Source organism: Kryptolebias marmoratus, linkage group LG20, assembly GCF_001649575.2.
Source record: "Kryptolebias marmoratus isolate JLee-2015 linkage group LG20, ASM164957v2, whole genome shotgun sequence".
NCBI classification, from domain to species: Eukaryota; Metazoa; Chordata; class Actinopteri; order Cyprinodontiformes; family Rivulidae; genus Kryptolebias; species Kryptolebias marmoratus.
In genome coordinates, this window is record NC_051449.1 from 4,745,268 (window position 1) to 4,764,720 (window position 19,453).

General features: G+C 44.3%; 3 protein-coding genes across 8 annotated transcripts in view; 2 read left to right on the top strand and 1 right to left on the bottom strand.

The window, feature by feature from the left end:
- LOC108232904 (piezo-type mechanosensitive ion channel component 2) overlaps positions 1 to 4,077 on the top strand; it is a 94,157-nt gene extending 90,080 nt beyond the window's left edge. For all 5 annotated transcript variants that reach the window (XM_037981830.1, XM_037981832.1, XM_017411020.3 and 2 more), the window contains 6 exons: positions 256 to 363; positions 452 to 621; positions 931 to 1,050; positions 1,259 to 1,332; positions 1,426 to 1,633; positions 2,819 to 4,077. In XM_037981830.1, the coding sequence (XP_037837758.1) occupies positions 256 to 363; positions 452 to 621; positions 931 to 1,050; positions 1,259 to 1,332; positions 1,426 to 1,633; positions 2,819 to 3,071 (933 nt within the window). In that variant the 3' untranslated portion in view covers positions 3,072 to 4,077. The remainder of the gene's footprint in view (positions 1 to 255; positions 364 to 451; positions 622 to 930; positions 1,051 to 1,258; positions 1,333 to 1,425; positions 1,634 to 2,818) is intronic.
- napgb (N-ethylmaleimide-sensitive factor attachment protein, gamma b) lies at positions 3,635 to 11,548 on the bottom strand. Of its 2 annotated transcripts, none has more exons than XM_037981836.1 (12): positions 11,369 to 11,548; positions 11,133 to 11,200; positions 10,969 to 11,053; positions 9,935 to 9,952; positions 9,816 to 9,846; positions 9,623 to 9,732; positions 8,996 to 9,062; positions 8,835 to 8,905; positions 8,682 to 8,760; positions 7,641 to 7,720; positions 7,399 to 7,528; positions 3,635 to 4,806 (listed from the first exon to the last, which is right to left on the bottom strand). In XM_037981836.1, exons 1-12 carry the CDS (start codon positions 11,422 to 11,424, stop codon positions 4,801 to 4,803), a joined length of 801 nt encoding a protein of 266 aa, XP_037837764.1. In that variant the 5' UTR covers positions 11,425 to 11,548; the 3' UTR covers positions 3,635 to 4,800. The 2 variants fall into 2 exon arrangements, with proteins under 2 accessions (XP_037837764.1, XP_017266290.1); XM_017410801.3 differs by lacking the exon at positions 3,635 to 4,806 and adding an exon at positions 5,913 to 6,399 and having other exon boundaries at positions 11,369 to 11,546.
- Positions 11,549 to 11,907: 359 nt separating this feature from the next.
- Positions 11,908 to 19,098, top strand: rab12 (RAB12, member RAS oncogene family). The gene is made up of 6 exons (XM_017410976.3): positions 11,908 to 12,304; positions 13,194 to 13,254; positions 15,437 to 15,575; positions 16,075 to 16,164; positions 16,336 to 16,440; positions 17,075 to 19,098. Exons 1-6 carry the CDS (start codon positions 12,088 to 12,090, stop codon positions 17,180 to 17,182), a joined length of 720 nt encoding a protein of 239 aa, XP_017266465.1. The 5' UTR covers positions 11,908 to 12,087; the 3' UTR covers positions 17,183 to 19,098.
- The last annotated feature ends 355 nt before the right edge of the window (positions 19,099 to 19,453 follow it).

Here is a 19,453-nt window from a genome sequence, read left to right on the forward strand (position 1 = left end):
GTCGGAGGCCATAGTGGCTAGCTTGCTAGCAATGGTGTTCCGCGTGGTTATCGAGGAGGTTTGTTTTTGCTTAGAGGTAGCCATTAACCGGCCAAAGTCGCCCAACATGGTAACGCGCACAAGGTACAACAATTCTGTGGTAAAGGTATAAGATTTGGTCACATAAGTTACAAGTTGGGTCAGAGCTCCTCACACTCGCTGCCTACTCCTTCATGACCCAAACCGGAAGTCCGACTCTGAGTTTTCTTTTCACAGCCCATCTTCACCATGAGCGCTCAGCAAAAACAGCTTCAAAACCTGACCAGCGAGCAATTCCTGGAGTTCCAGAAAGGATTCGTGACGGCTGACGATTCCAGCACGAACGTAAGACGCCGCTTCAGGCTTTTACACATTTTTTTGTGTTTAAACAGAAGATTTAATGGCTTCGTTTTGATTTTTGCGCCTCCTACAGATAGCCGTGGAGTGGCTGGAGACCTACTTCCCAGAGGATCTGATCATCGCAGACCTGAAAGGCAGCTCCAACTCTCTGTGGACCATCAGCCCCCCCAGCAGAGAAAACCTGATCAAAATGTTGGACTCCGACGAGGAATTCCCCATTACGGTGTCCTGGTCCGTGCAAAGGTACGGGCCGACAAATGTGACTAAAAATATCTCCCTCGTCATCTTATCTCCGATTATTTTCATCCTTAAGGTTGTGTTCTGCAGAAGAATCACTTTCTGAATTTTATTTCCCTTTAAATCTTTGGATTTGGCCGTTTTCTGTCATTTTTCTTCCAGGAAAACAGGACAGAAGCAACAAAAATACAAAACTCGACTGAAAAGGAGAGGTTAAACTGTCGTAATTCAGTCTGACAGCCGCGATGAGGTTTCCGTCATCTTCATCTGCAGTCTTCAGATCTATGAACTTTTTTTTTGTTTTACTGTGTTCAGGAATCTCAGTCTCGGAGCCAAGGCTGAAATGGCGTACGGAAAAAACGTGAAGAAGCTGAGCTCGGAAACCAAACGGCAGCTGATAGCGCTTCTGAACAAGACAGAGGGCCACTCGAACGTGTGAGTAAAAAACCCATCTGCTCACCTTTTGGTTTGCTCTTCGTCAGCATGGATCTAAAAACATCAAACGCTGCATGAGTGTTTCCCCCTGGTCTGTGTAGCGTTAGCCGACACAGAAATGGCTCTAACTCAGTCGGCTTTACACATATTGATCTGTGGAAGTAGCTGAGAGTCGTACATGCATGACGTCTCACGATTTCCTCTGCAGGACCATAGAAGAATTCATCCCTCGATATATTCGAGCCCCCAGTGACTCGGACGCCACTCCTGTGGAGCAACTCGGTAATTCTTTTCTTTTTCTTTGTCATCAGAACCACATAAAACAAAGGTCTGTCCGCATTTTTCACTTAATGATTACTTCTACCGCCTCCCCAGGCGAGCCGATGTTCAACATAACCCTGCAGTTGATGCGGGGCGATAATTCCTCGGATCAGGTCCAGGAGTGGTGGATCGTCAACCAGACGAAGCCCGGCCCGTTGCAAATCCCCAGCGACAAAACCGACCAGAAGAACGTCGGCCTGCAGATCTACATCTTCAGCGACCAAGTCAGCCCGCCCAGTCTGGGCTTCCTGGCTGGATACGGGTGCGTGCCGACTGACGCCGTGTGAAATGTGCATAAACCCAGATTTTATTCACAGCGGAACATATTTTAAAAAAGACGGGACGACAGAAACCTGTAACACTAAGTGGTACGAATAGGAAGCAGCTGGAGGAGCGTTTTACAGCTGATTGTGTTAAACGGGAACAGGTCAGTGAGAGGAGTGGGTGTAAAAAAAAAAGAGCGTTTTAGAGGCTGAATCTGTCCGAAGTAAAGACGGGCGGAGGTTCAGCTGTCTGTGAAAAACTGCATCTAAAAGCAGCAAAACAGGTTCAGAGTAAAGTTCCTCAATGCCCCATCATCTAGAGTTCATAATCTCGTCAAAAGATTCCAAGAAACTGGAGAAATATCAGAGGTCAAAGGTCAAATGGCTGAAAGTCAGCCTGAAAGTCAGGCCCCTCAGGGGCCGCTGCTTTAAAACCAGGTTCTGGTTCTGGACATGGGGAACAGTTCCACAGATCATCGTCTGTAAACACAGCTCACCGTGCCGTCCACAGATGCTGCTTAAAGCTCTATCAGGCAGAGAAGAAGCCAGATGTGAACACCATCCAGAAACACTGCCGTCTTCTCTGGACCACAGAGGAGAACTGATCTGAGGTCAGACGGGTCCAAACCATCCAGCCTGATATCAGCACACAGGTCAAAACCAGCATGGGGGTGCATTAGTGCATATACATGGGCTCCATCAATGTAGAAACGTATCTACAGGTTTTAGAACGTCTGCTCCCGTCCAGGTAGCGTCTTGGATATTTCAGCAGGACGATGCTAAACCTCATCCTGCGCCCATTACTGTGCAGCAGGGGAGTCCGGGTGCTGAACCGACCCGCCTGCAGTCCAGGTTCTCTCACCGGCTGAAAACATCAGGAGCGTCATCGAACGAAACATCCGGCAGAGACGCAGGACTGCTGAGCAGCTGGAACGGGACAACGTTCCCTCTAAAACCTCCAGCAGCTGCTGTCCTCGGGTCCTGGTTGATGTTAGAGGAAGGAGATGCTCCACATTACTGTGTTCCATGATGAATAAAATATGGGGTTAGGAGACGTGCAGATCTTCTCATTCCGTTTTAATTTACATTTCTTGTTCCAACCGTTTCACTGATGGATGATGCCAGAAATCACCAAAATCTAAATTGACTGCAAACTCATCATCTCTCTCCTCCTTCCCCTCTAGTATCATGGGTCTGTACGCCTCCGTCGTCCTGGTGATCGGGAAGTTCGTGCGCGAGTTCTTCAGCGGCATCTCCCACACCATCATGTTCGAGGAGCTGCCCAACGTGGACCGCATCCTCAAGCTCTGCACCGACATCTTCCTGGTCCGAGAGACCGGGGAGCTGGACCTGGAGGAGGACATGTACGCCAAGCTCATCTTCCTCTACCGCTCGCCAGAGACCATGATCAAGTGGACCCGGGAGAAAACTCAGTGAGGAGTGAGGCGGAGGGGGGTGGGGGGGTGACTGAGGATCGGCTTCGTCCTCCGCGCTCGGGAACACCTCGACGAATAAAAAAACGGTACTTTTCACTGGTTCTCCATGAAAAGCAACAACAGGAACAGTCTTGTTAGCAACAATTGAGCACAAATTTGCAGCTGCTTTCCTCAAACATTAGGGGAGGGGGGGGGGACCTTTTTGTACCTGCCTCGAACACGCCGGACGGCAGGTCGCGGCTGCGGCGTCACAGTTTAAGGGCTTCCCACTGGCGTTTCTGTGCACAGCGGTGACCAGACAAGCACAATCTCCAAAAACTACCCCCGCCCCCAAAACTGGAACCTTCGTTTGGAGGGAGCGGTGCAATACTGAGGTTCCTGCGAGGTTTTTCCCAAATCAAGGGAGGCTATTTACGACCAATAAACCTTTTTTTCTAAATGTCAGGGGCGCTAAAATCAAAAAAAAAAAAGTGGAGAACATTATCAGACTGTCTTGCCTTATTTTGTTGAGAAGAACTGTTCTGAATTACACATCTTTCTCAGGAAGAGCTGTTTTCATCGATATTCATTATGTGTCGCCATATATGTAGGCTGTGATGGATCTAAAAGAGCGTCAGGTTGTAGAAAAGGTATCTAAAAGGCATGAAATATACCGTCCGGGTTGGACTCGAGTCAAGTCTGTTTACCGCACATGGTTGTTGGCTTTTATTTTTGTTTTTCTTTGCAGAGAATATTGCCAATCAAACACGTCCACTCAATCACCTGCAGGAGTTTCTGCATCGTCACGGTTTGCATCGGGGGTAGACGACGACGACTCACCAGACCTCGCTGTTTTTAAACGTTGACGAAAATAAAATCTAAAAGCTGTGACTCCCACAGTTTTTGCATCCAGAAGAAAAGGAAAACGCTTCCTCGTCACGAAGGGCTGAGACAAAACAAGCCCTTTGGTCCAAACTATGCATTAGAGGACATTTTAGCATGAGTGAAAAAAGAAAAAAAAAAAAAAACCTTCATTATTGCCATGAGTAATTTTCAGTACGTGTACATAAGGGAACAGGTCACAGAGGAATGAAATGTGAAATTGTGCCTGTCTATTAAAGCCATGTGACGTCGCGGAGGTTAAGAGGCGGGAAAATAAAAATGTCTTGAAAGGTTTCGGCTGTTTGGGTCCAGCTCACATTTTAAGACGTTTATCCTTCTTTTAGGTTTGGAAGTTTTTACATCAGAGTTACGCAGGTTTAGATAAATTCGTCTAAGGAACTGTGAGATGAAAACTCATCGCCTCTCGTTGATCCGGTTGGTCAACTTGTTGCCGTTTCTTTGCAGTTCGACAGATGAAGCATTTTAGCACCAAGAAGGTGATTTCTAAAGATGGCTGAAGATTGATGGTCTGAGCGGATTTGTTTCCTAAAAACACGACTTTCAGATTCTGAAACAACTTATTTAATCCTCGTGGTCAGATTAGGTTGAAGGGCTGGACTGAAAATGGGTGAAAAAGCAGCCAAAGTTGAAAAAAAACCATCAGAAATCATCGAGAACTGATGATCGAGAGGCTGAGGAACATCTGGCTCCTTGGAGGAGAGCTTTGAAGACGTTCCGGTGGTCTGAAACGTCGGCACGTCGGTCCAGAGTCATTCGAATGAACACGTGAATCTCTCCTCGCGGGGAGGAGCATCAGCCCCGTCGGAGAGAAATGGGCCTCAGGAAGCTCGGAGCTCGTTCCACGTCTGTCAGAGCTGAGATGGAAAAAGAACGCAGAACAAGACGGAAATGTTTACTGACGCGAGCCTTTAGAACGGAATCTGTCTGAGAGGAAAACCTGGAATTATAGGTTTAGGTTCCCTCATTGATTGGTGTTTGTATTTTAGTTTATTTAACTTTATTTATAAACCTTTTCCTCCACAGAAACACGTCAGGATCCCTTCGGTTCTTCAAAAACAAACAAAACTTTGTCTTCTTGCGCTCCATTTAGCTTCCAGCTATGGTCTTGCTCATTTTAGCTCTCATCTGAAAGTTTTGCAATTTCAGCTTTTAGCTGCTGCTTTGTTAATTTTAGCTACTGTTGCTAAGTTCAGCTTTTATTTGTTGTTTTGCTATTTAGGCTTTTAGTTAGTGTTGTTAATTTTAACCTTCAGCTGTAGTTTTGTTGTTTTTACGTTTCAGCTACTATTTTGCTAATTTTACTTTTAGTTGTTTTTGCTAATTTCAGCTTTTAGATATGGTTTTGTTAATTTAAGTTTTTGCACCTGTTAGCTGCATTTAGCTTTTAGCTACTGTTTCTTATGTTAACTTTACTACAGTCTTACTAATTTCAGCTTTTACCTGAAGTATTTTTCAGCTTTTAGCTAATGTATGCTCAATTTAATCATCCGCTGCAGTTTTGTTGTTTTTATGTTTAGGCTGCTACTTTGCTAATTTTACTTTTAGCTGTGGTTTGGCTAGTTTTAGCTTTTAGCTACAGTTTTGCTCATTTTAGTAACTGTTTATTTTAATTTTACTAGTTTTGCTAATTTCAGCTTTAATTTGAAACTTAACCTTCAGCTACAGTTTTTATATTTTTTAACTTTTAGTTAGTTTTGCTAATGTGTTTTTAGCTCCTCTTTCTTATTTTAGCTTTTAACTATTGTTCTGCCAACTTTAGCATTTAGCTGTTTTTCTTATTGTAGCTTTTAGCTCCGGTGTTGATGTTTTGTTTTGGTTTTAGCTCATTTTCAGCAGATTTCAGCTCTCATCCAGAACAGTTTAGCTGTAAATCAACAGATCCATCAAACCTCCGAGGTCCTGTTTTTATTTATAAGATGCTCAGATTTAAAACTTTAAAAAGTGGAAATTAAGACAAAAAAACCCAGGATTGTATTTTATTTGAAGGAAGCACGAAGTGGACAGAACAAACTCCATCCACAGAATAAGATTTGTTTTCGTTGAACCATTTTATTCTTGTTAAACATGCGTTTCCATCATGGCTGCATATTGCTTCAGCTGTGAATACTGAATAAATTATCTGTACAAATGAACATCAGTGGAGTCAGCGGACACATTGCGTTGGACTATAGAGTATCACAAACATTAAACAGCAGAATGTACAGCTTCACAGACGACGAGGAGCTAAAACAGGCCGAGGACTTTTCCGGGACTGTCGGGTCGTTTTGTTTCATTTTCTGAGACGAAACGGGGGTTAAACTCGAGGGCTAACACAGCCCGCCTTCGTACTCGTCCTCCTCCTCGTTGGCGGCGGCCGGCGCCCCACTGGCGCCACCCTGTGGAGCAGCGGCTGCCTTCTTCTTCTTCCCTCCGCCCGGCACTCTCAGGGAGATGGCCAGCTTGGCGTACTGGGAGGCGACGATGGGTGAAAGAAATGTTCAACTTTTTTAGCTACAGACTTATCAGGACATCAACTGAACTATAAACACATATATAAAACGAGAAGAACAGCTTCAACAACCATTTTAAACTATAATAATAGCTATTTTTTTACTTTAACTTGATTAATGGGCGAGTGTGATGTTCACCTACAGCTGAAAAACGTTTGGAGTCGATCCGATTCAAGATGGCCGCCACAGAAATGGCTGCATCCGAGTGTATTTCACAGATATTGAGCTAAGAGTCACCCGGAGCTCACAGATCTTTGTTTAAAGGAGAAGGCTGGTTTTAATTTGAAATAACTCCTGAAGTCGATACCAAAAAGATGACGAAAAAAGGTGGATTTAACGCATAAAACTGGTAAAAACAGTCTTTAAACCCGGCTGCAAACTTTACAACAAAACGTTCAAAAACCTAATATGTATCTGTGACACCTTCTGCAAAATGAGCCGCAGTGAGGAACTTTTTCCATATCTGGTTATTATTTGTAAGCTTCAAAATGATTCCTAGTTTGTTGTGATTCGGTGATTTATCGCCTGGAACTAGTTGGTTTTGTTGTTTGAAAAGTGGATTTTTATTGGTCTGGAGTAATTTATTCAGGAATTCCAGCTCTTTGTGTAAAAAAGGAATCCCAAAGCTTCACAATGGCCATTACACAAAGGGAGGCAAGCAAAAGGTCGATATTAAAAGGAAATTAAATGTTAGGAAACTCTCATTTAAAAGGTGGATTAGTTACCGGGATCATCAGATGGTGTCTTTATGGACTCATTTTTATGTAAATATTAATTCTGACTTGTTCTGCAGCCCGAGTCAGCTGTGGTGGACGTGTCACCGACGTATCCTGACCCGCCTGGACGGGTTCGAACCAAACTTTCAGGAAGTAATCACTAGTCTCCTACAATCTAGAGTTAATCCAATTAAAGATGGCTGCCACGCGAGCTCGTCCCGACTCGTTTTGTGGCACTCACGTCGTTGTCCATGTACTTCAGCAGAGGCGAGTTGCACACGCGGTACACCTGGTCCTCGTCCTGCTCGTCGTAGCCCTGCAGCAGCGTCTCCATGGCAACGCAGTCCTCGCTCCCGCTGTACCCGGGCAGGCTTGAGGAGGAGTGAGAGCGACACGTCACGCAGCCGGCACGACCCGTGCAGGTAAGAAAACGAACAAAAGAGGGCGACGGGGGTGTGTGTGCGGCGCTCGGAGCGCTCCTACCTGTAACTTTCCCGGACACACTTGTCAGCCGCCACGTAGTCGCCTCTGTGCAGGTGGACCAGCACCTGGGCCGTCGTTTTCTGAGGGAGGAGAGCGAGCCGTCAGTAAGCAACAGGTCCGCCTCGTTTCAGAGGATCAGAACACTTTAAACCCCAACCTGCTTCAGAAGGAGCCAGAATCTCCGGTTCTGGTTTCCTGTTAGTTCCAGGATTGATTTTAAATCTTTGAATCTTTAAAAGGTTTGGCCCCATCGTATCTCTGCGATCTGCTTCACATCGACCAACCAGCTTCTCTTCTATGTCTCAGGATAAAACTCAGAGGTGAGACTGTCGAGACTTTTAAATCTCTGCTTAAGTCTCATTTTTACTCTTTGGCGTTAGATTTTTCTTTTATTTGAGTTTTACGACAGCTGTGGAGTTTATTCGTTTTTATTTTACTTTCAAATGTGCTTTTTCTTGTTTTATTTATTCGTATTTCATTTTTAACATCAGTTGTTTTTATGTGCTATACAAATAAATTGACATTAAGGTGGTCTCAATCAACAGTTTCAGGCTTTCCAAAGGGTTTTTTTTTGTTTTTTTTGAGTTTTGGCAAATTGAGGGTGGTGTGTTTAAAAAGTAAGAAAGTGAACAAGTGGAGGACAAAGAAGGAAGATGAACCCGATCGATGCATGAGCTGATCGTGGACTGGACGGCTCTGAAATAAACATCTTGTTTGGCTCATCTTTTCAGGTTTATTCACCTTTATGTGATAAAAGCTTCAAAAGTAACAGATTTAACAAACAAACTAGGAGACAGTTGTGCTGAACTGGACAGAAAAGTCAAAACGAAAGCCTGAAAAACTGCTAATTAAAACCACTTTAAAGGATGACAGGAAAGTGCTGCACGTTCTGTCAGGTTATTAATTATCACTGAAGCCTTTAAACTCTCTACAGAAACTAAAACTTCACTTTGGAAGAGTGAAGAGAATCAAAGTCAGTCTCCTTTGATGATAAACTGTTTTTTTCTTTTTTAAATGAAGGCGCTAAACAAGCCGACCCACCTTGAAGCACATGGGAAAGTTCTCGATCTCTTTGTACATGTTCTTCTCCTTCTGCAGGGCGACGGCGGCCTCGTCCAGCCTGCTCCGAGAGACGAGACGCTTTTACAACCCGTCAAACAGGCCGACGAATGAGTTCGTTTTTTTTTTTTTTACCTTTTTAACCGGACCAGGAGTCTGGAGGCCTTGCCCAGCAGCTCCACGGCCTGACGCAGGCGGTCCTCGTTCTGCAGAAAACAAACGACAGACGCGTGAGCCGCTGCACAGCAGGAGGGGGAAAAAAACGCAGAATAGTTTCAGCTCCGGCAGAGTCTCACCTCGAACACGCCTGCCGCCTTCTGGTACAGATCGACGGCTTTCTCCAGGTTTAACGGCTCGATCAGCCTGAGGAGGAAAAACGTCTTCGTCTACAGATTTACTCGTTAAAATTAGCATAAATTATGAAGCAAAAAAGCTGCGTCTGGTATACGTTCCATCACCTTGTTTTGATTTGCAGACAAAAAACTTAACTAAATTATAACAACTATTTCAGTAAACGACATAAAATGCAGGAATATTTAAAGGATCAACTTTAAAGTAGGAGAAAAAAAACAAAAAACTGCTTTTAGTTTAATTTGGCACTAATAACAATAATGATAATTAGTTAAAACCCAACTTGCTCATCAGGTTTTCAATTTCCACAATAAATTTTCTAAACTGACTGACGTCTGAAAGGTTTCCTGTTCATGTCTGTCAGCTGCTGTTTATAAATAAAATTAAATATATGAATATTTCTGGTTATTTTTAAGGTTTTCCACTAAATAAAAGTCGATTAAGCGTCCTGCTCGAGTAGAAACTGCATTTTTCCATAAATAAAGACAGTAAAAATTAACTATGAATGTAAAAATAAACAAAATGTTCCTCAGTTGGTCAAATAAATTATTATGAATGTTTTTTTTTTTTACTTTCCCGCCCGGTCCAGAGCCATGGCGGCGGTGTCAGGAGTCCCGTTCTCCATGTACATCATGCAGGCTTTCTCTATGTACTGGATGGCCTCCGGCATCTTCTTCTGCTCCTGTTGAAAGACGGGAAACAGGAGACGTGTCACAGCCGCGCTCGCCGTTGAGCGCTCGCCGCCGAGTGCTCGCGGTGCCTCACCTTCATCATCATCCCTGCCTGTTCGATGGCCCTGGGGAGGAGGAGGAGGAGGAGGAGCGTTAGAGACCAGTGAGGAGCTGGTGGAAAGAAAAATCGGCTTTATAAAAGAAGATACTCACTTTGCGGCGTGGAAAAGCCTGAAGGGCGAGTTAAGGAAACCGTAACGTGATGCAGAAAGTGAGCAGAGGAACGACAAACTACGTCTTTGTTTAATTTTGTTCTTGTTGTAGATGTGTCCATTTATTAATCTAAACATCATAAACAACAAAAACCTCCAAAACAAGGTTGTTATTGTCCTTGTTTTGTTCAGTTTTTGTTCTTTGTGTCTTATTTTCACATCATTATCCACCTGTCCTCAATCAGCGCTCGTTTACCTGCCATGCCCATCTCCACCTGTGCCCACTTCGCCTAATGACCCTCTGCTTTTAAAACCCGCTCATTTCCTCCGTTCGTTGTCATGTTTGCCTAAACCTAAACTGTCTTGTTCTCCTCGTGTTTGCCTTTGTTCCTTAGGTTTAGTTTAATCCTGCTGCCTTGTCAGCCGTTATTTTATTTCTAGATTTAAGATGAGTCTGCGCGTTGGGTTCGCCGCCATCTCCACTCAACCTGACACGAGCTCGCCTAACAGCTAACCCACGTCTGGCCGAACCCTCGGCGAGCTTGGCCAGACGCCGGGCTGAAATGTGGTGCGGCGGTAGCTGAGAGTCGTCCGCCGTCGGGCAGTCTGAGCGCCGACCGATCAGACGGGATCTCTGCTGCTCGAGGGGCAGAACCAGAGCTCACTGAAATCCTATGAAGTGGTCTAGATCAGCAGCTGGATGGTTCACGGTTTCTCTTCAGACTTTCAGACGCTGCTCATCTGATTTAGACGTGTATATTTTGGCGTGGGACGTCTTGTCGTTTTTTTAATTTACGACAAAGACTGCGCAGGACGCTGTGATGGTTGGGTGTGAGGTCGGGGGGGGAATCCAGATGAAACATTCTGACGGCTTGTCGGAGAACCCGCAGAGCTGCTGATCGAGACCACTTTGAGACGTCAGGACGCAGTGAGGCTCCTGGGAAGCACAATCTAACGACGTCGGGGACGGTTCCGGACCGGTGTGGGGGTCTTCCCCTCCTGACTGAAGGTTGCAACTCATGGATGACAGGATACGTCTTGTTCTCTGTGTGGTACTCGGCCTCCTTCAGGTAGGCGTCCTTCGCCTGCTCGTACTGCTTGGCGTTCTTAAAGCACACAGCTGCAGAGCAGAAACAGAAGTGGGTGGGAGCAGTGAGGCAGCATTTTAAGGGACAGACAGCAGATTCCACCTGAGCTACCTGCTTTGGCGTATTCTGAAGCAGCGCTGTCAAAATCAGGTTTCCACTTCGTCAGGCTTGTTTTTAGGCTGCAGACACACAATAAAGAAGGGATTACAAATCGGCATTAATTAACTGAACCTATGATCAGAGATTGTTTCTGGTAAAGATGCCACAGTTAGTGGCCTTACAGCTGCTCCCCTCCGCCATAATAATAAAAACAAAAAAAAAACGCCTCCATTTTCTTTGTTTCTCACCATTTTTCCGCTTTGGCGATGTGTTCGTGCGCCTCGTTTATCTTCTGGGCGGCCATGCCGACGATTATCTGCCGTGTTTGGGACGATTTATTGCCGATGAAGCGGCTGCGAGGGCTTCTCCGTCCGTTGGTGTTTGGATTAACAGGAACTCTCCTCTTCGCCAGCAGCGTGACGTCACTCGATGTCGCAGCCTACGGGTGCCGCGGAGGACAAACCTCCTCACCCTTCCGTTGATTTCCCCCCCCCCAAAAAAATCGTTTTCTCTTTTAATTATAAAATTAAAATTTTACTTTTCACAACCTGTAGGCGTAGACGAAAACATTCACACACAAAAAGAATGGGTTTGGTTAAAAAAATAAAAAATATAATTACAATTAATTCGGCAAAACGGAGCACCTAGGAGGCTGCTGCTTGTTTTATTCCTCCTGCAACGAGTTTTAGCGTTTTTCCACCCTTCAATGAAACGTGTTTGATAATTTCGTGGGTCTTTTTTTCGGTTTTATCAACTGAAAAAGGAGGAGTGGGGATCGGAAACGGAAGTGACGTCACGGCGCAGAGGGTCTCTAATGGCTGAACAACAACAACTGTCGGCGAGTCGCAAACTTTCCCAAACTTCGTAGACGCAGAAACAAGTTAATAGCGGTTGGTTGTTTCTGTTTTCTGCCGGTTTTGGGTGTGTTTTATATGTTGTTTTCGCGTTCACAAATGCGGAGTGACTGATGGATCCGAGATATGACATTCCGCGGAGGGCCACCGGGGGCTCCTCGAACTCGTCCCCGGCTCTGGGAGCTCAGTCCCGCCGCAGGAAGATGCCTCCCAGACCCGCTGACTTCAAACTCCAGATTATAATCATTGGCTCCCGTGGAGTTGGGAAAACCAGCCTTATGGAGAGATTCACGGACGACACTTTCTGCGAAGCATGCAAGTCGACAGTAGGTGAGGAGGTTTTTTTTATTATTATTATTTATTTTTGTCTACTTTTTTTGACTCGAATGTAAATTCCCTCCGTAAACGGGGTCAGTCTATTTCCTGGATGAAGCAGCGTAAACCTACGAATGGGATGGATGCTGTTTTCTGTGTGTCAGACTTTTAAAAAGTTTAATTATTACCTGTTATCTACTTCTATTAGACACATTATGATGCATTTTCTTCCACTTTTCTGCACATAAATGACTTGGATTTATGCTTGGGAAATTTGCTTTTAAAGCAGGTCCAGGTAGGTGTATTAATAAGGTTTAAAATAACATTTAAATAAAACTACATGGGTCTCTCTGGGCACCTCAGTAAGTGACACTATTTGAATGAATTTAATGTCCATTTAAGGGGCCACTTTTATGGTTTTTAAGCTGTTTACGTTAAAGCAAGTTTGATGTTTTCACTAAGTGATTAAACCTCTAGTTGGAGTTGGTAAACAGTCCAAGCAGCAGCCAACCATAGTGTCCAGTCCTAAAATAGCCACACGCACACACACACACACACAGGCAGCTGCTTTCCTAGAGCTCCATTTGTGCCCTGTCATCCCTGCCACACAGCTATGTGTCACTGATATTATCGTCCTTTAATCAGACGTCTCAGATGGAGACGCAGGATAACAACTCCAGGCTTGTTTTCTTACATTCTGAAACGCTTATAATCAAGTACGACTCCCTTTAAAACAGAGCTTCCAGCTGCTGAAGCTGAAATACTTTGTAGCCGCGTTTAATTTAACTAACATTTGGTTGGAAATCCAGCCTGCCAAACAAAAACATCCCGTAAGGTCACAGCGGCCCGCAGCGAATGGTGGTGTTTGCCTGTATTTACATGTTTGTTGTGATTCCTTTCACAGGAGTTGACTTCAAAATCAAGACGGTGGAGCTGCGGGAGAAGAAGATCCGACTGCAGATATGGTGAGTAACCGGGCAGGAGTGCAGCTCCTTTATTTTCCCGCTGTGGGTCCTCAAACATCAAATCAGACGTCAAACTCTGTAACAGTTCATAAGGAAGTCGTTGTATTCTGTGTTTTTTGGCTTGTTAGTGACGTTTGTACAATCCAACCAACGATTATTTGGGGTCACAAGTCTCTGCTGCTGCTGTCTTTCGTGTCAGAAGCTAAAAAAGTTTGTTTTTATTTGTTTGTCCCATCAACCTGCGGACGGCAGCGACGAGTCCCGCTAACATTCGACGTGACGCAGCAGACAGTAACTTCGTTTTTTGCTTAGTTTTACTGCGTGTCCCCTTTGGTAACGTTCTATCTGCTTCTCGTTTTGCTTGTTTGAAGTCTTCCTGTGACAGTAACTTTAAAGCCAATAAAAATAAGTTTTGTGTTTTTTTTAATAATCCTTGATTTTCGAACAGAAAACACCAAATGGGACGAATTGATCAAACTCTCGTTGATAAAGTTGCAGCCAAGAAACAATATTGTAGCGTAACAGCGAGCCCGCTTTAACGTATTCATGTATTTTTCTGTATTTTCTTCTAGTTTCAAAGTTAAATATTCATAGCTGTATGATCAATTCTTTGTTGACTGCTGTTTAGCTGCTTTAATGGAGCAAAAAATAACAAGAAATGAACGTTAATGATATGTTTTTTAAACTTTGATCTATTTTTCTTTGTTCATTAAAGTCAGTTTCTTCTAAATTCTGTATAATATGTAGCTGGGAAAAGGTATTTGATATTTCTGTATGAATGATTTGACATATTATGTCTAAAATTGTTTTTTTTTTAATAAATATTGATTTAGATTGACTCTTGGCGAGGACCAAGCTTTTAAATTTGGCCTCCTTGTGAAGCTGAGTTTGACACAAATTCTGTAACAAGTTTTGAATCTTCTGCAGCCGTAAAACCAAGCAGAGGTGAAAATAACGATACGACTTTATTGTTTTATCAGAGTGAAGTTTTGTGTCGTTGGTCTTGCAGTGTTGTCTGTTTCCTCTCAAACTGCTGCTTGTTGTCCACTGAATGACCTTAAAGACGTTGCGATCTCCCCGGTATCCTGACGCTGGGCTGACCCGCCTCAGAAGGAGCTGTGAAAGCGGCGTACACGCCCCGCGTCGCTGCGCTCTAGGTGGAACATTCCAACGTGTGTGGACGTAGCTTAGAGTGTAAAATAAAGCGCAGGAAACCTGAAAGGGTCTAAAATGTGTTTGTGTTTTGTTTTTGTGTGACCGGGCTTGGCTAAAACTCCCATCGCTTGTCTCACCCGCTCATTTGTCCCGCTGGCTAACACCCCTCCTGTCGCCACATCACCCCTTTCCCCACCGCCGCCCCTCGAGCCGTCCGGCGTGGATGGCCGTCGTCTCCGTGCGCGCGTTCTCACGCTGGCATGTTGTCATCGAGCGCCACCACAGCTGCGCCCGGCCTTCCCTAACCCTCCATTGTGCTGCTGTCTCTGTCCGCCCTTCTGCTCGCACGCCTGACTCACTGCAGGGGCCGAAGGTACAGTAACACCAACTCCAACTTCCTGTCACGCTTCTAATTCAGACTCAGATGATCACGAGTTCTGCAAAACCTAAACCAGATGAGTAACTGTAACGATGCTGTCAGTTTTAAGTTTTGATCAAATGTTTGATTTTTGGAGCAAAACTCTTCGAATCTAAGTTTTCTCTTCCAACTTTGCTTTTAAATATCAGACAATAACGAAGTGATTCAGGGGAAACGGCATCATTAATCGACAAGGGAAGGAGCACAAATGTTAAATCTGACCTGACAGATTAATTTCACAGATATTAATCGGGTCCAGCTTCTGTGGGATGAGCTGGACCGGTTCAGTCCCTCTTTACAGATCTAACACCATGTCTGGAATAATTTTGATGGAAAATTATGAGGATGGTCATAATGTTATGGCTGATAGGTGTGTATAGTGGGGGGAAAAAAAACTTTTGTCACCAGTATAACTAACTGACATCAAGAGTTGAACAAATTTTAAATAAAAAGGGTCTTTTCTTGCTTGATTTCCCCTTTAAATGTAATCACGAACCGATTAATATATCTTTAACCAATCAGTTAATCCATCATTTCTGATTCATTCAGCTTTCTGAGCGGTGACGTCCTGTTCGGTTTGATGAAATGGTTGTTGTTGTTTTCCTCCAGGGACACGGCTGGTCAGGAGAGGTTTAACAGCATCACGTCAGCCTACTACAGAGGAGCCAAGGGAATAGTGCTCGTCTACGACATCACGAAACAGGAGACCTTCGAAGACCTTCCCAAGTGGATGAAAATGGTCGACAAGGTAACGAACACCACGACACGCCGGGTCAGGTTCCGGCCCCTCCCCCCCGACTTTTTGTTAAATCAAAGTGCTCCGTTCCATTATTTTTTTATATATATATATATATATATATATATATATATTTATATATTTACCGGTCGATCTACGTTCCTACCCTCATCTATGGTCACGAGCTTTGGGAGCCAGCTGAGGTGGCTCGGGCATCTGGTTAGGATGCCTCCTGGACGCCTCCCTGGTGACGTCCCACCGGGAGGAGGCCCAGAGGAAGACCCAGGACACGCTGGAGGGACTATGTTTCTCGGCTGGCCTGGGAACGCCTTGGGATTCCCCCGGAGGAGCTGGCCCAAGTGGCTGGGGAGAGGGAAGTCTGGGTCTCCCTGCTTAGGCTGCTGCCCCTGCGACACAACCCCGGATAAGAGGAAGAAGATGGATGGAGATATATATATATATATATATATAGGTAATTGCTGATTTTGGCTCTGCTCTCTGTTGGGTAAAGTACGCCTCAGAGGAAGCCGAGCTCCTGCTGGTTGGGAACAAGCTGGACTGTGAGGCTGATCGAATCATCTCCAGACAGCAAGGAGAGAGGGTGAGTCCGACACAAACAGCCGCTAAAAACTAAAAATAAAACCAGCTTTTCCTCTCAGATGAACTGTCGTCAGTTTGGACTTTCATAAACAAACACGTTTATTAAAGCTGACACTGACTCTCGTTGTTTTTTGTTTTACGGGGAGCCTAATGTCTTGTTTTGCTTCCACAGTTCGCCTCTCGCATAAGTGGAATGCGTTTCTGTGAGTCCAGTGCCAAGGATAACTTTAACGTGGACGAGATCTTCCTGAAGCTCGTGGATGATATTGTCAGTAAGGTGGGTGTTTTTTGTTTTATAAATATTTATAAATATTCAGTACGACTTTGGTAAAATATAAAGCTGCACCGCTGCAGCATTAAGGCTCAGTTAAAGTCGCACACGGCGAGCAGTGGAGGCGTTTATACTTGACGCTTACGTCGGTGCAGTATCCTCCAAAAAGACTGGACTGTTTTGTTTCTCTTAATGCATCTTATAGTCTGGGAAATACGGTAATCTGCTTTGCTTTTGTGTTTTTATTTTCTTACTCGATAACAAAACCTGCAAGAGTTTAAACTCCTTCATTATTAGAATATTTAAAAACATCTCTTTGGGTCAAATCAGCATTCTTTGCTTAATAAATCATAACTGGTAATGAAATGTTAAGGTTCCTCTGTTCTCGAGTTTCCTGAAAGTTTAAAAATGAGCTGAAACAGAACAAACATGAGGTCAGATGTAACATACACACGTCGCACCTTTTTTGTTTTTAGTTTCGGGTTTTGTAAATGAGCTTTTACGCCTCCTGGTGAAAGGAGGGCCATCCAAAAAAAAAAAACAACACATCCTGTATGTTAAACGGTTTTGTCTGCTGCTTCTTTTCCGTGCCGTTCGTCAAACGGAGCCGCCCTTGTGACTTCTGTTTCTGATCCCTCAGATGCCGCTGGAAGCTCCCAGCAGGGAGTTCTCCAACAGTGTCCTGTCCCTGCAGCCCGAACCCGAAGTGCTGCCGGAGCTGCCCCCGCCCCGCATGCGGTGCTGCTGAGAGTCACACACACACACACACACTCACTCACTAAACCACGCAGTGTTTCTGTTCGACCACAAGGGAGCAGCACGCACCAACGCATTGACTCTAAATCAAGCAGTATTATCTTCCTGTTCTCTTCTTCTTCTTCTTTGTAAGTGAACACTATCACCCACAGCACACTAACACACTTAGGCCTGAAGAGTCACCCGCTTCCACCCACCACCCTGTCTACACCTGACCCAGACTACCTCATTGTTTGGACGGGGCCCCCGGGTGTCTTCCCGGTAGAGGTTGGACATTTTCCACTGAGTGGGACTGTTACTGTGGGGGACATCGCACGTCGTTTCCCATTAAAATCACCTGAACGGTTCACTGCAGACAACAATAGACCGCCTCACATCCTCCCCCACACCCCACCTGAGCTGAAGCTCCAGGTCTGCAGGTACAGGACTTTTATAAACGTGATGGATTGGTTTAAGGTTTAAAAAGAAAAAAAGCAGGTGGTGTAAATACGAAGTGCTGCTGTTACGGCTGGAGAAGGTGCAGACGTTCGTGGCAGGTTCTGTCGCGTTTCCCTAAAACGTTAAAGTGGCTGGAATTGAAATTTGTATAAATTGTAATGTTTTGTTTTTTTTGCACTACGAACCATCTCCCCCCTTGTAAGCTGATGGGCAGGAAAGTAAGTAAGTTATAGTTTAGCGCTAACAATGGTCACGGCTGCTTTCAGGAAGTGGGACGAAGACGCAAGGAGAGATGGGTAATGTAGTTTCTGAGTGATCTGGGGGATTCTCCGTGTGTTTATCAGACGGGATCGACTGTAAAAAGCCAGCAGACACGGCTGGTTTTACTTTCATCACTAATATTTCTTTATTATTTTGTGTTTTCTTCAGATAAAGCTGAAGGAGCAAGCTGCGTTTTCTCTTCTTTTTTTGGTGGTTAAGTGTTTAAACGACTCAGGAAACTTCGATCGGCTCAGATCGCCTCTTGGATTCAGTTTGCTTCGGGTTTCGTAAGAATCAGAGGTCCCTTGCTTTGGGTGTTGCGCCACCTAGTGGCGAAACTGCAAATTACAACCAATTCACCCTTCCCTTTTAAAATATCGATCAGAAAAAATAAAAAAAAACAAGTCCATTCTCAGACTTGTTTGTGTCAGAAGCACCAGTTTGGTTGAGGAAAGAAAACAAAGAGTTTATTTAGTTTAAATGATTGGAGTTTAGCCCTGTGGACATCTTATCTGTAAACACTGGAACGAAGTAAAGTTAGTTTCGTCCCCTTACTTGGACAAGAAATCTGAAAGAATCCCTCCTGTGATCGTAGTCAACGACGGGCCTTAAACTTATAAAACTTGAGTTTTGAAATAATTGCAGTATTAGCCGTGTAGCACTGTGAGTGTGTGTGTTTTGTCAGGCGGCGGCGAGGTAAAAGCTTCAAACCTTGTAGGAAACGAGGAGACATGACTGACATAACTCTGATACTTTATTTTTATTGAATTTTTATATCGAGGTCGAGCTTTCGGAGGGGTTTAATAAGCACATTTTAACAAACGAGCCGTTTCACGCCGAAACACCGAGGCACATTTTGCAATAAGGAATCGGCGCCGGCCAGCAGAAATGAATCTAGAGAATGGAAGTTTTCCTCGCTTGTGTTTGGAAGCATTTCTGCGGACGGCGGCGGCCGTTTGGAAATGAAACGTTTCTTTCCGTCTCCTCTTTCGGCACTAACCCTGTGGACGTCGTTTTAATAACCAAGCCTTATTCTACTACTCTTCATTTGCTACGTGTGTCCCTTTTTTTTTTTTATTTTAAGACAGACTTCTGTTCTTCGTGTTAAACCTGTTTCACGTCTTTGGTTTGTTTAAAAGCAGAATTGCTGTATTTATAACTTGTGGCATTCTTGAACTAATGAAATGCAATTAAAGATGTTTATATTTATTACTAATTTGAAGTCTTTTTATTTTTACTGTGTATCTGAAGGTGTTTTGGGAAGCTGGACTCTGAATTTCAAAGGTAAAGAATGTCTTAAGGTGATGGTTCACATTTTGGATATTTGCATCATTAATTAAATTAAATTAATTCACTGAATGCATATCCCCCGCCGCCTTTCGTGCCAAAGTTTTGGACTAAAATCATCTTTTATCAAGAAAAAAACGTGCAGCTGTTTTCGGTCAATTCTCAAAGCTTAGGTGCGATTTCCTCCAAGATGCTCAGAGTACAAGACGTGAATAACTCTCAGCTACTACCACATACAGGTTTAGTGTAATGTCTGCAAATAGCCACTTTTGTGTTG

What these genes read in the sequence shown, in the direction of transcription:
- rab12 (XM_017410976.3), top strand. Translation starts at nt 12,088, where the DNA reads ATGGATCCGAGATATGACATTCCGCGGAGGGCCACCGGGGGCTCCTCG. An exon ending in GGATGAAAATGGTCGACAAG is followed by an intron (nt 15,576 to 16,074) that starts GTAACGAACACC and finishes TGTTGGGTAAAG; the next exon opens with TACGCCTCAGAGGAAGCCGA. An exon ending in CCAGACAGCAAGGAGAGAGG is followed by an intron (nt 16,165 to 16,335) that starts GTGAGTCCGACA and finishes TTGCTTCCACAG; the next exon opens with TTCGCCTCTCGCATAAGTGG.
- napgb (XM_017410801.3), bottom strand. Translation starts at nt 11,424, where the DNA reads ATGGCCGCCCAGAAGATAAACGAGGCGCACGAACACATCGCCAAAGCG. An exon ending in AGGCAGGGATGATGATGAAG is followed by an intron (nt 9,733 to 9,815) that starts GTGAGGCACCGC and finishes GTCTTTCAACAG; the next exon opens with GAGCAGAAGAAGATGCCGGA. An exon ending in TGAAGTACATGGACAACGAC is followed by an intron (nt 6,400 to 7,398) that starts GTGAGTGCCACA and finishes GTCGCCTCCCAG; the next exon opens with TACGCCAAGCTGGCCATCTC.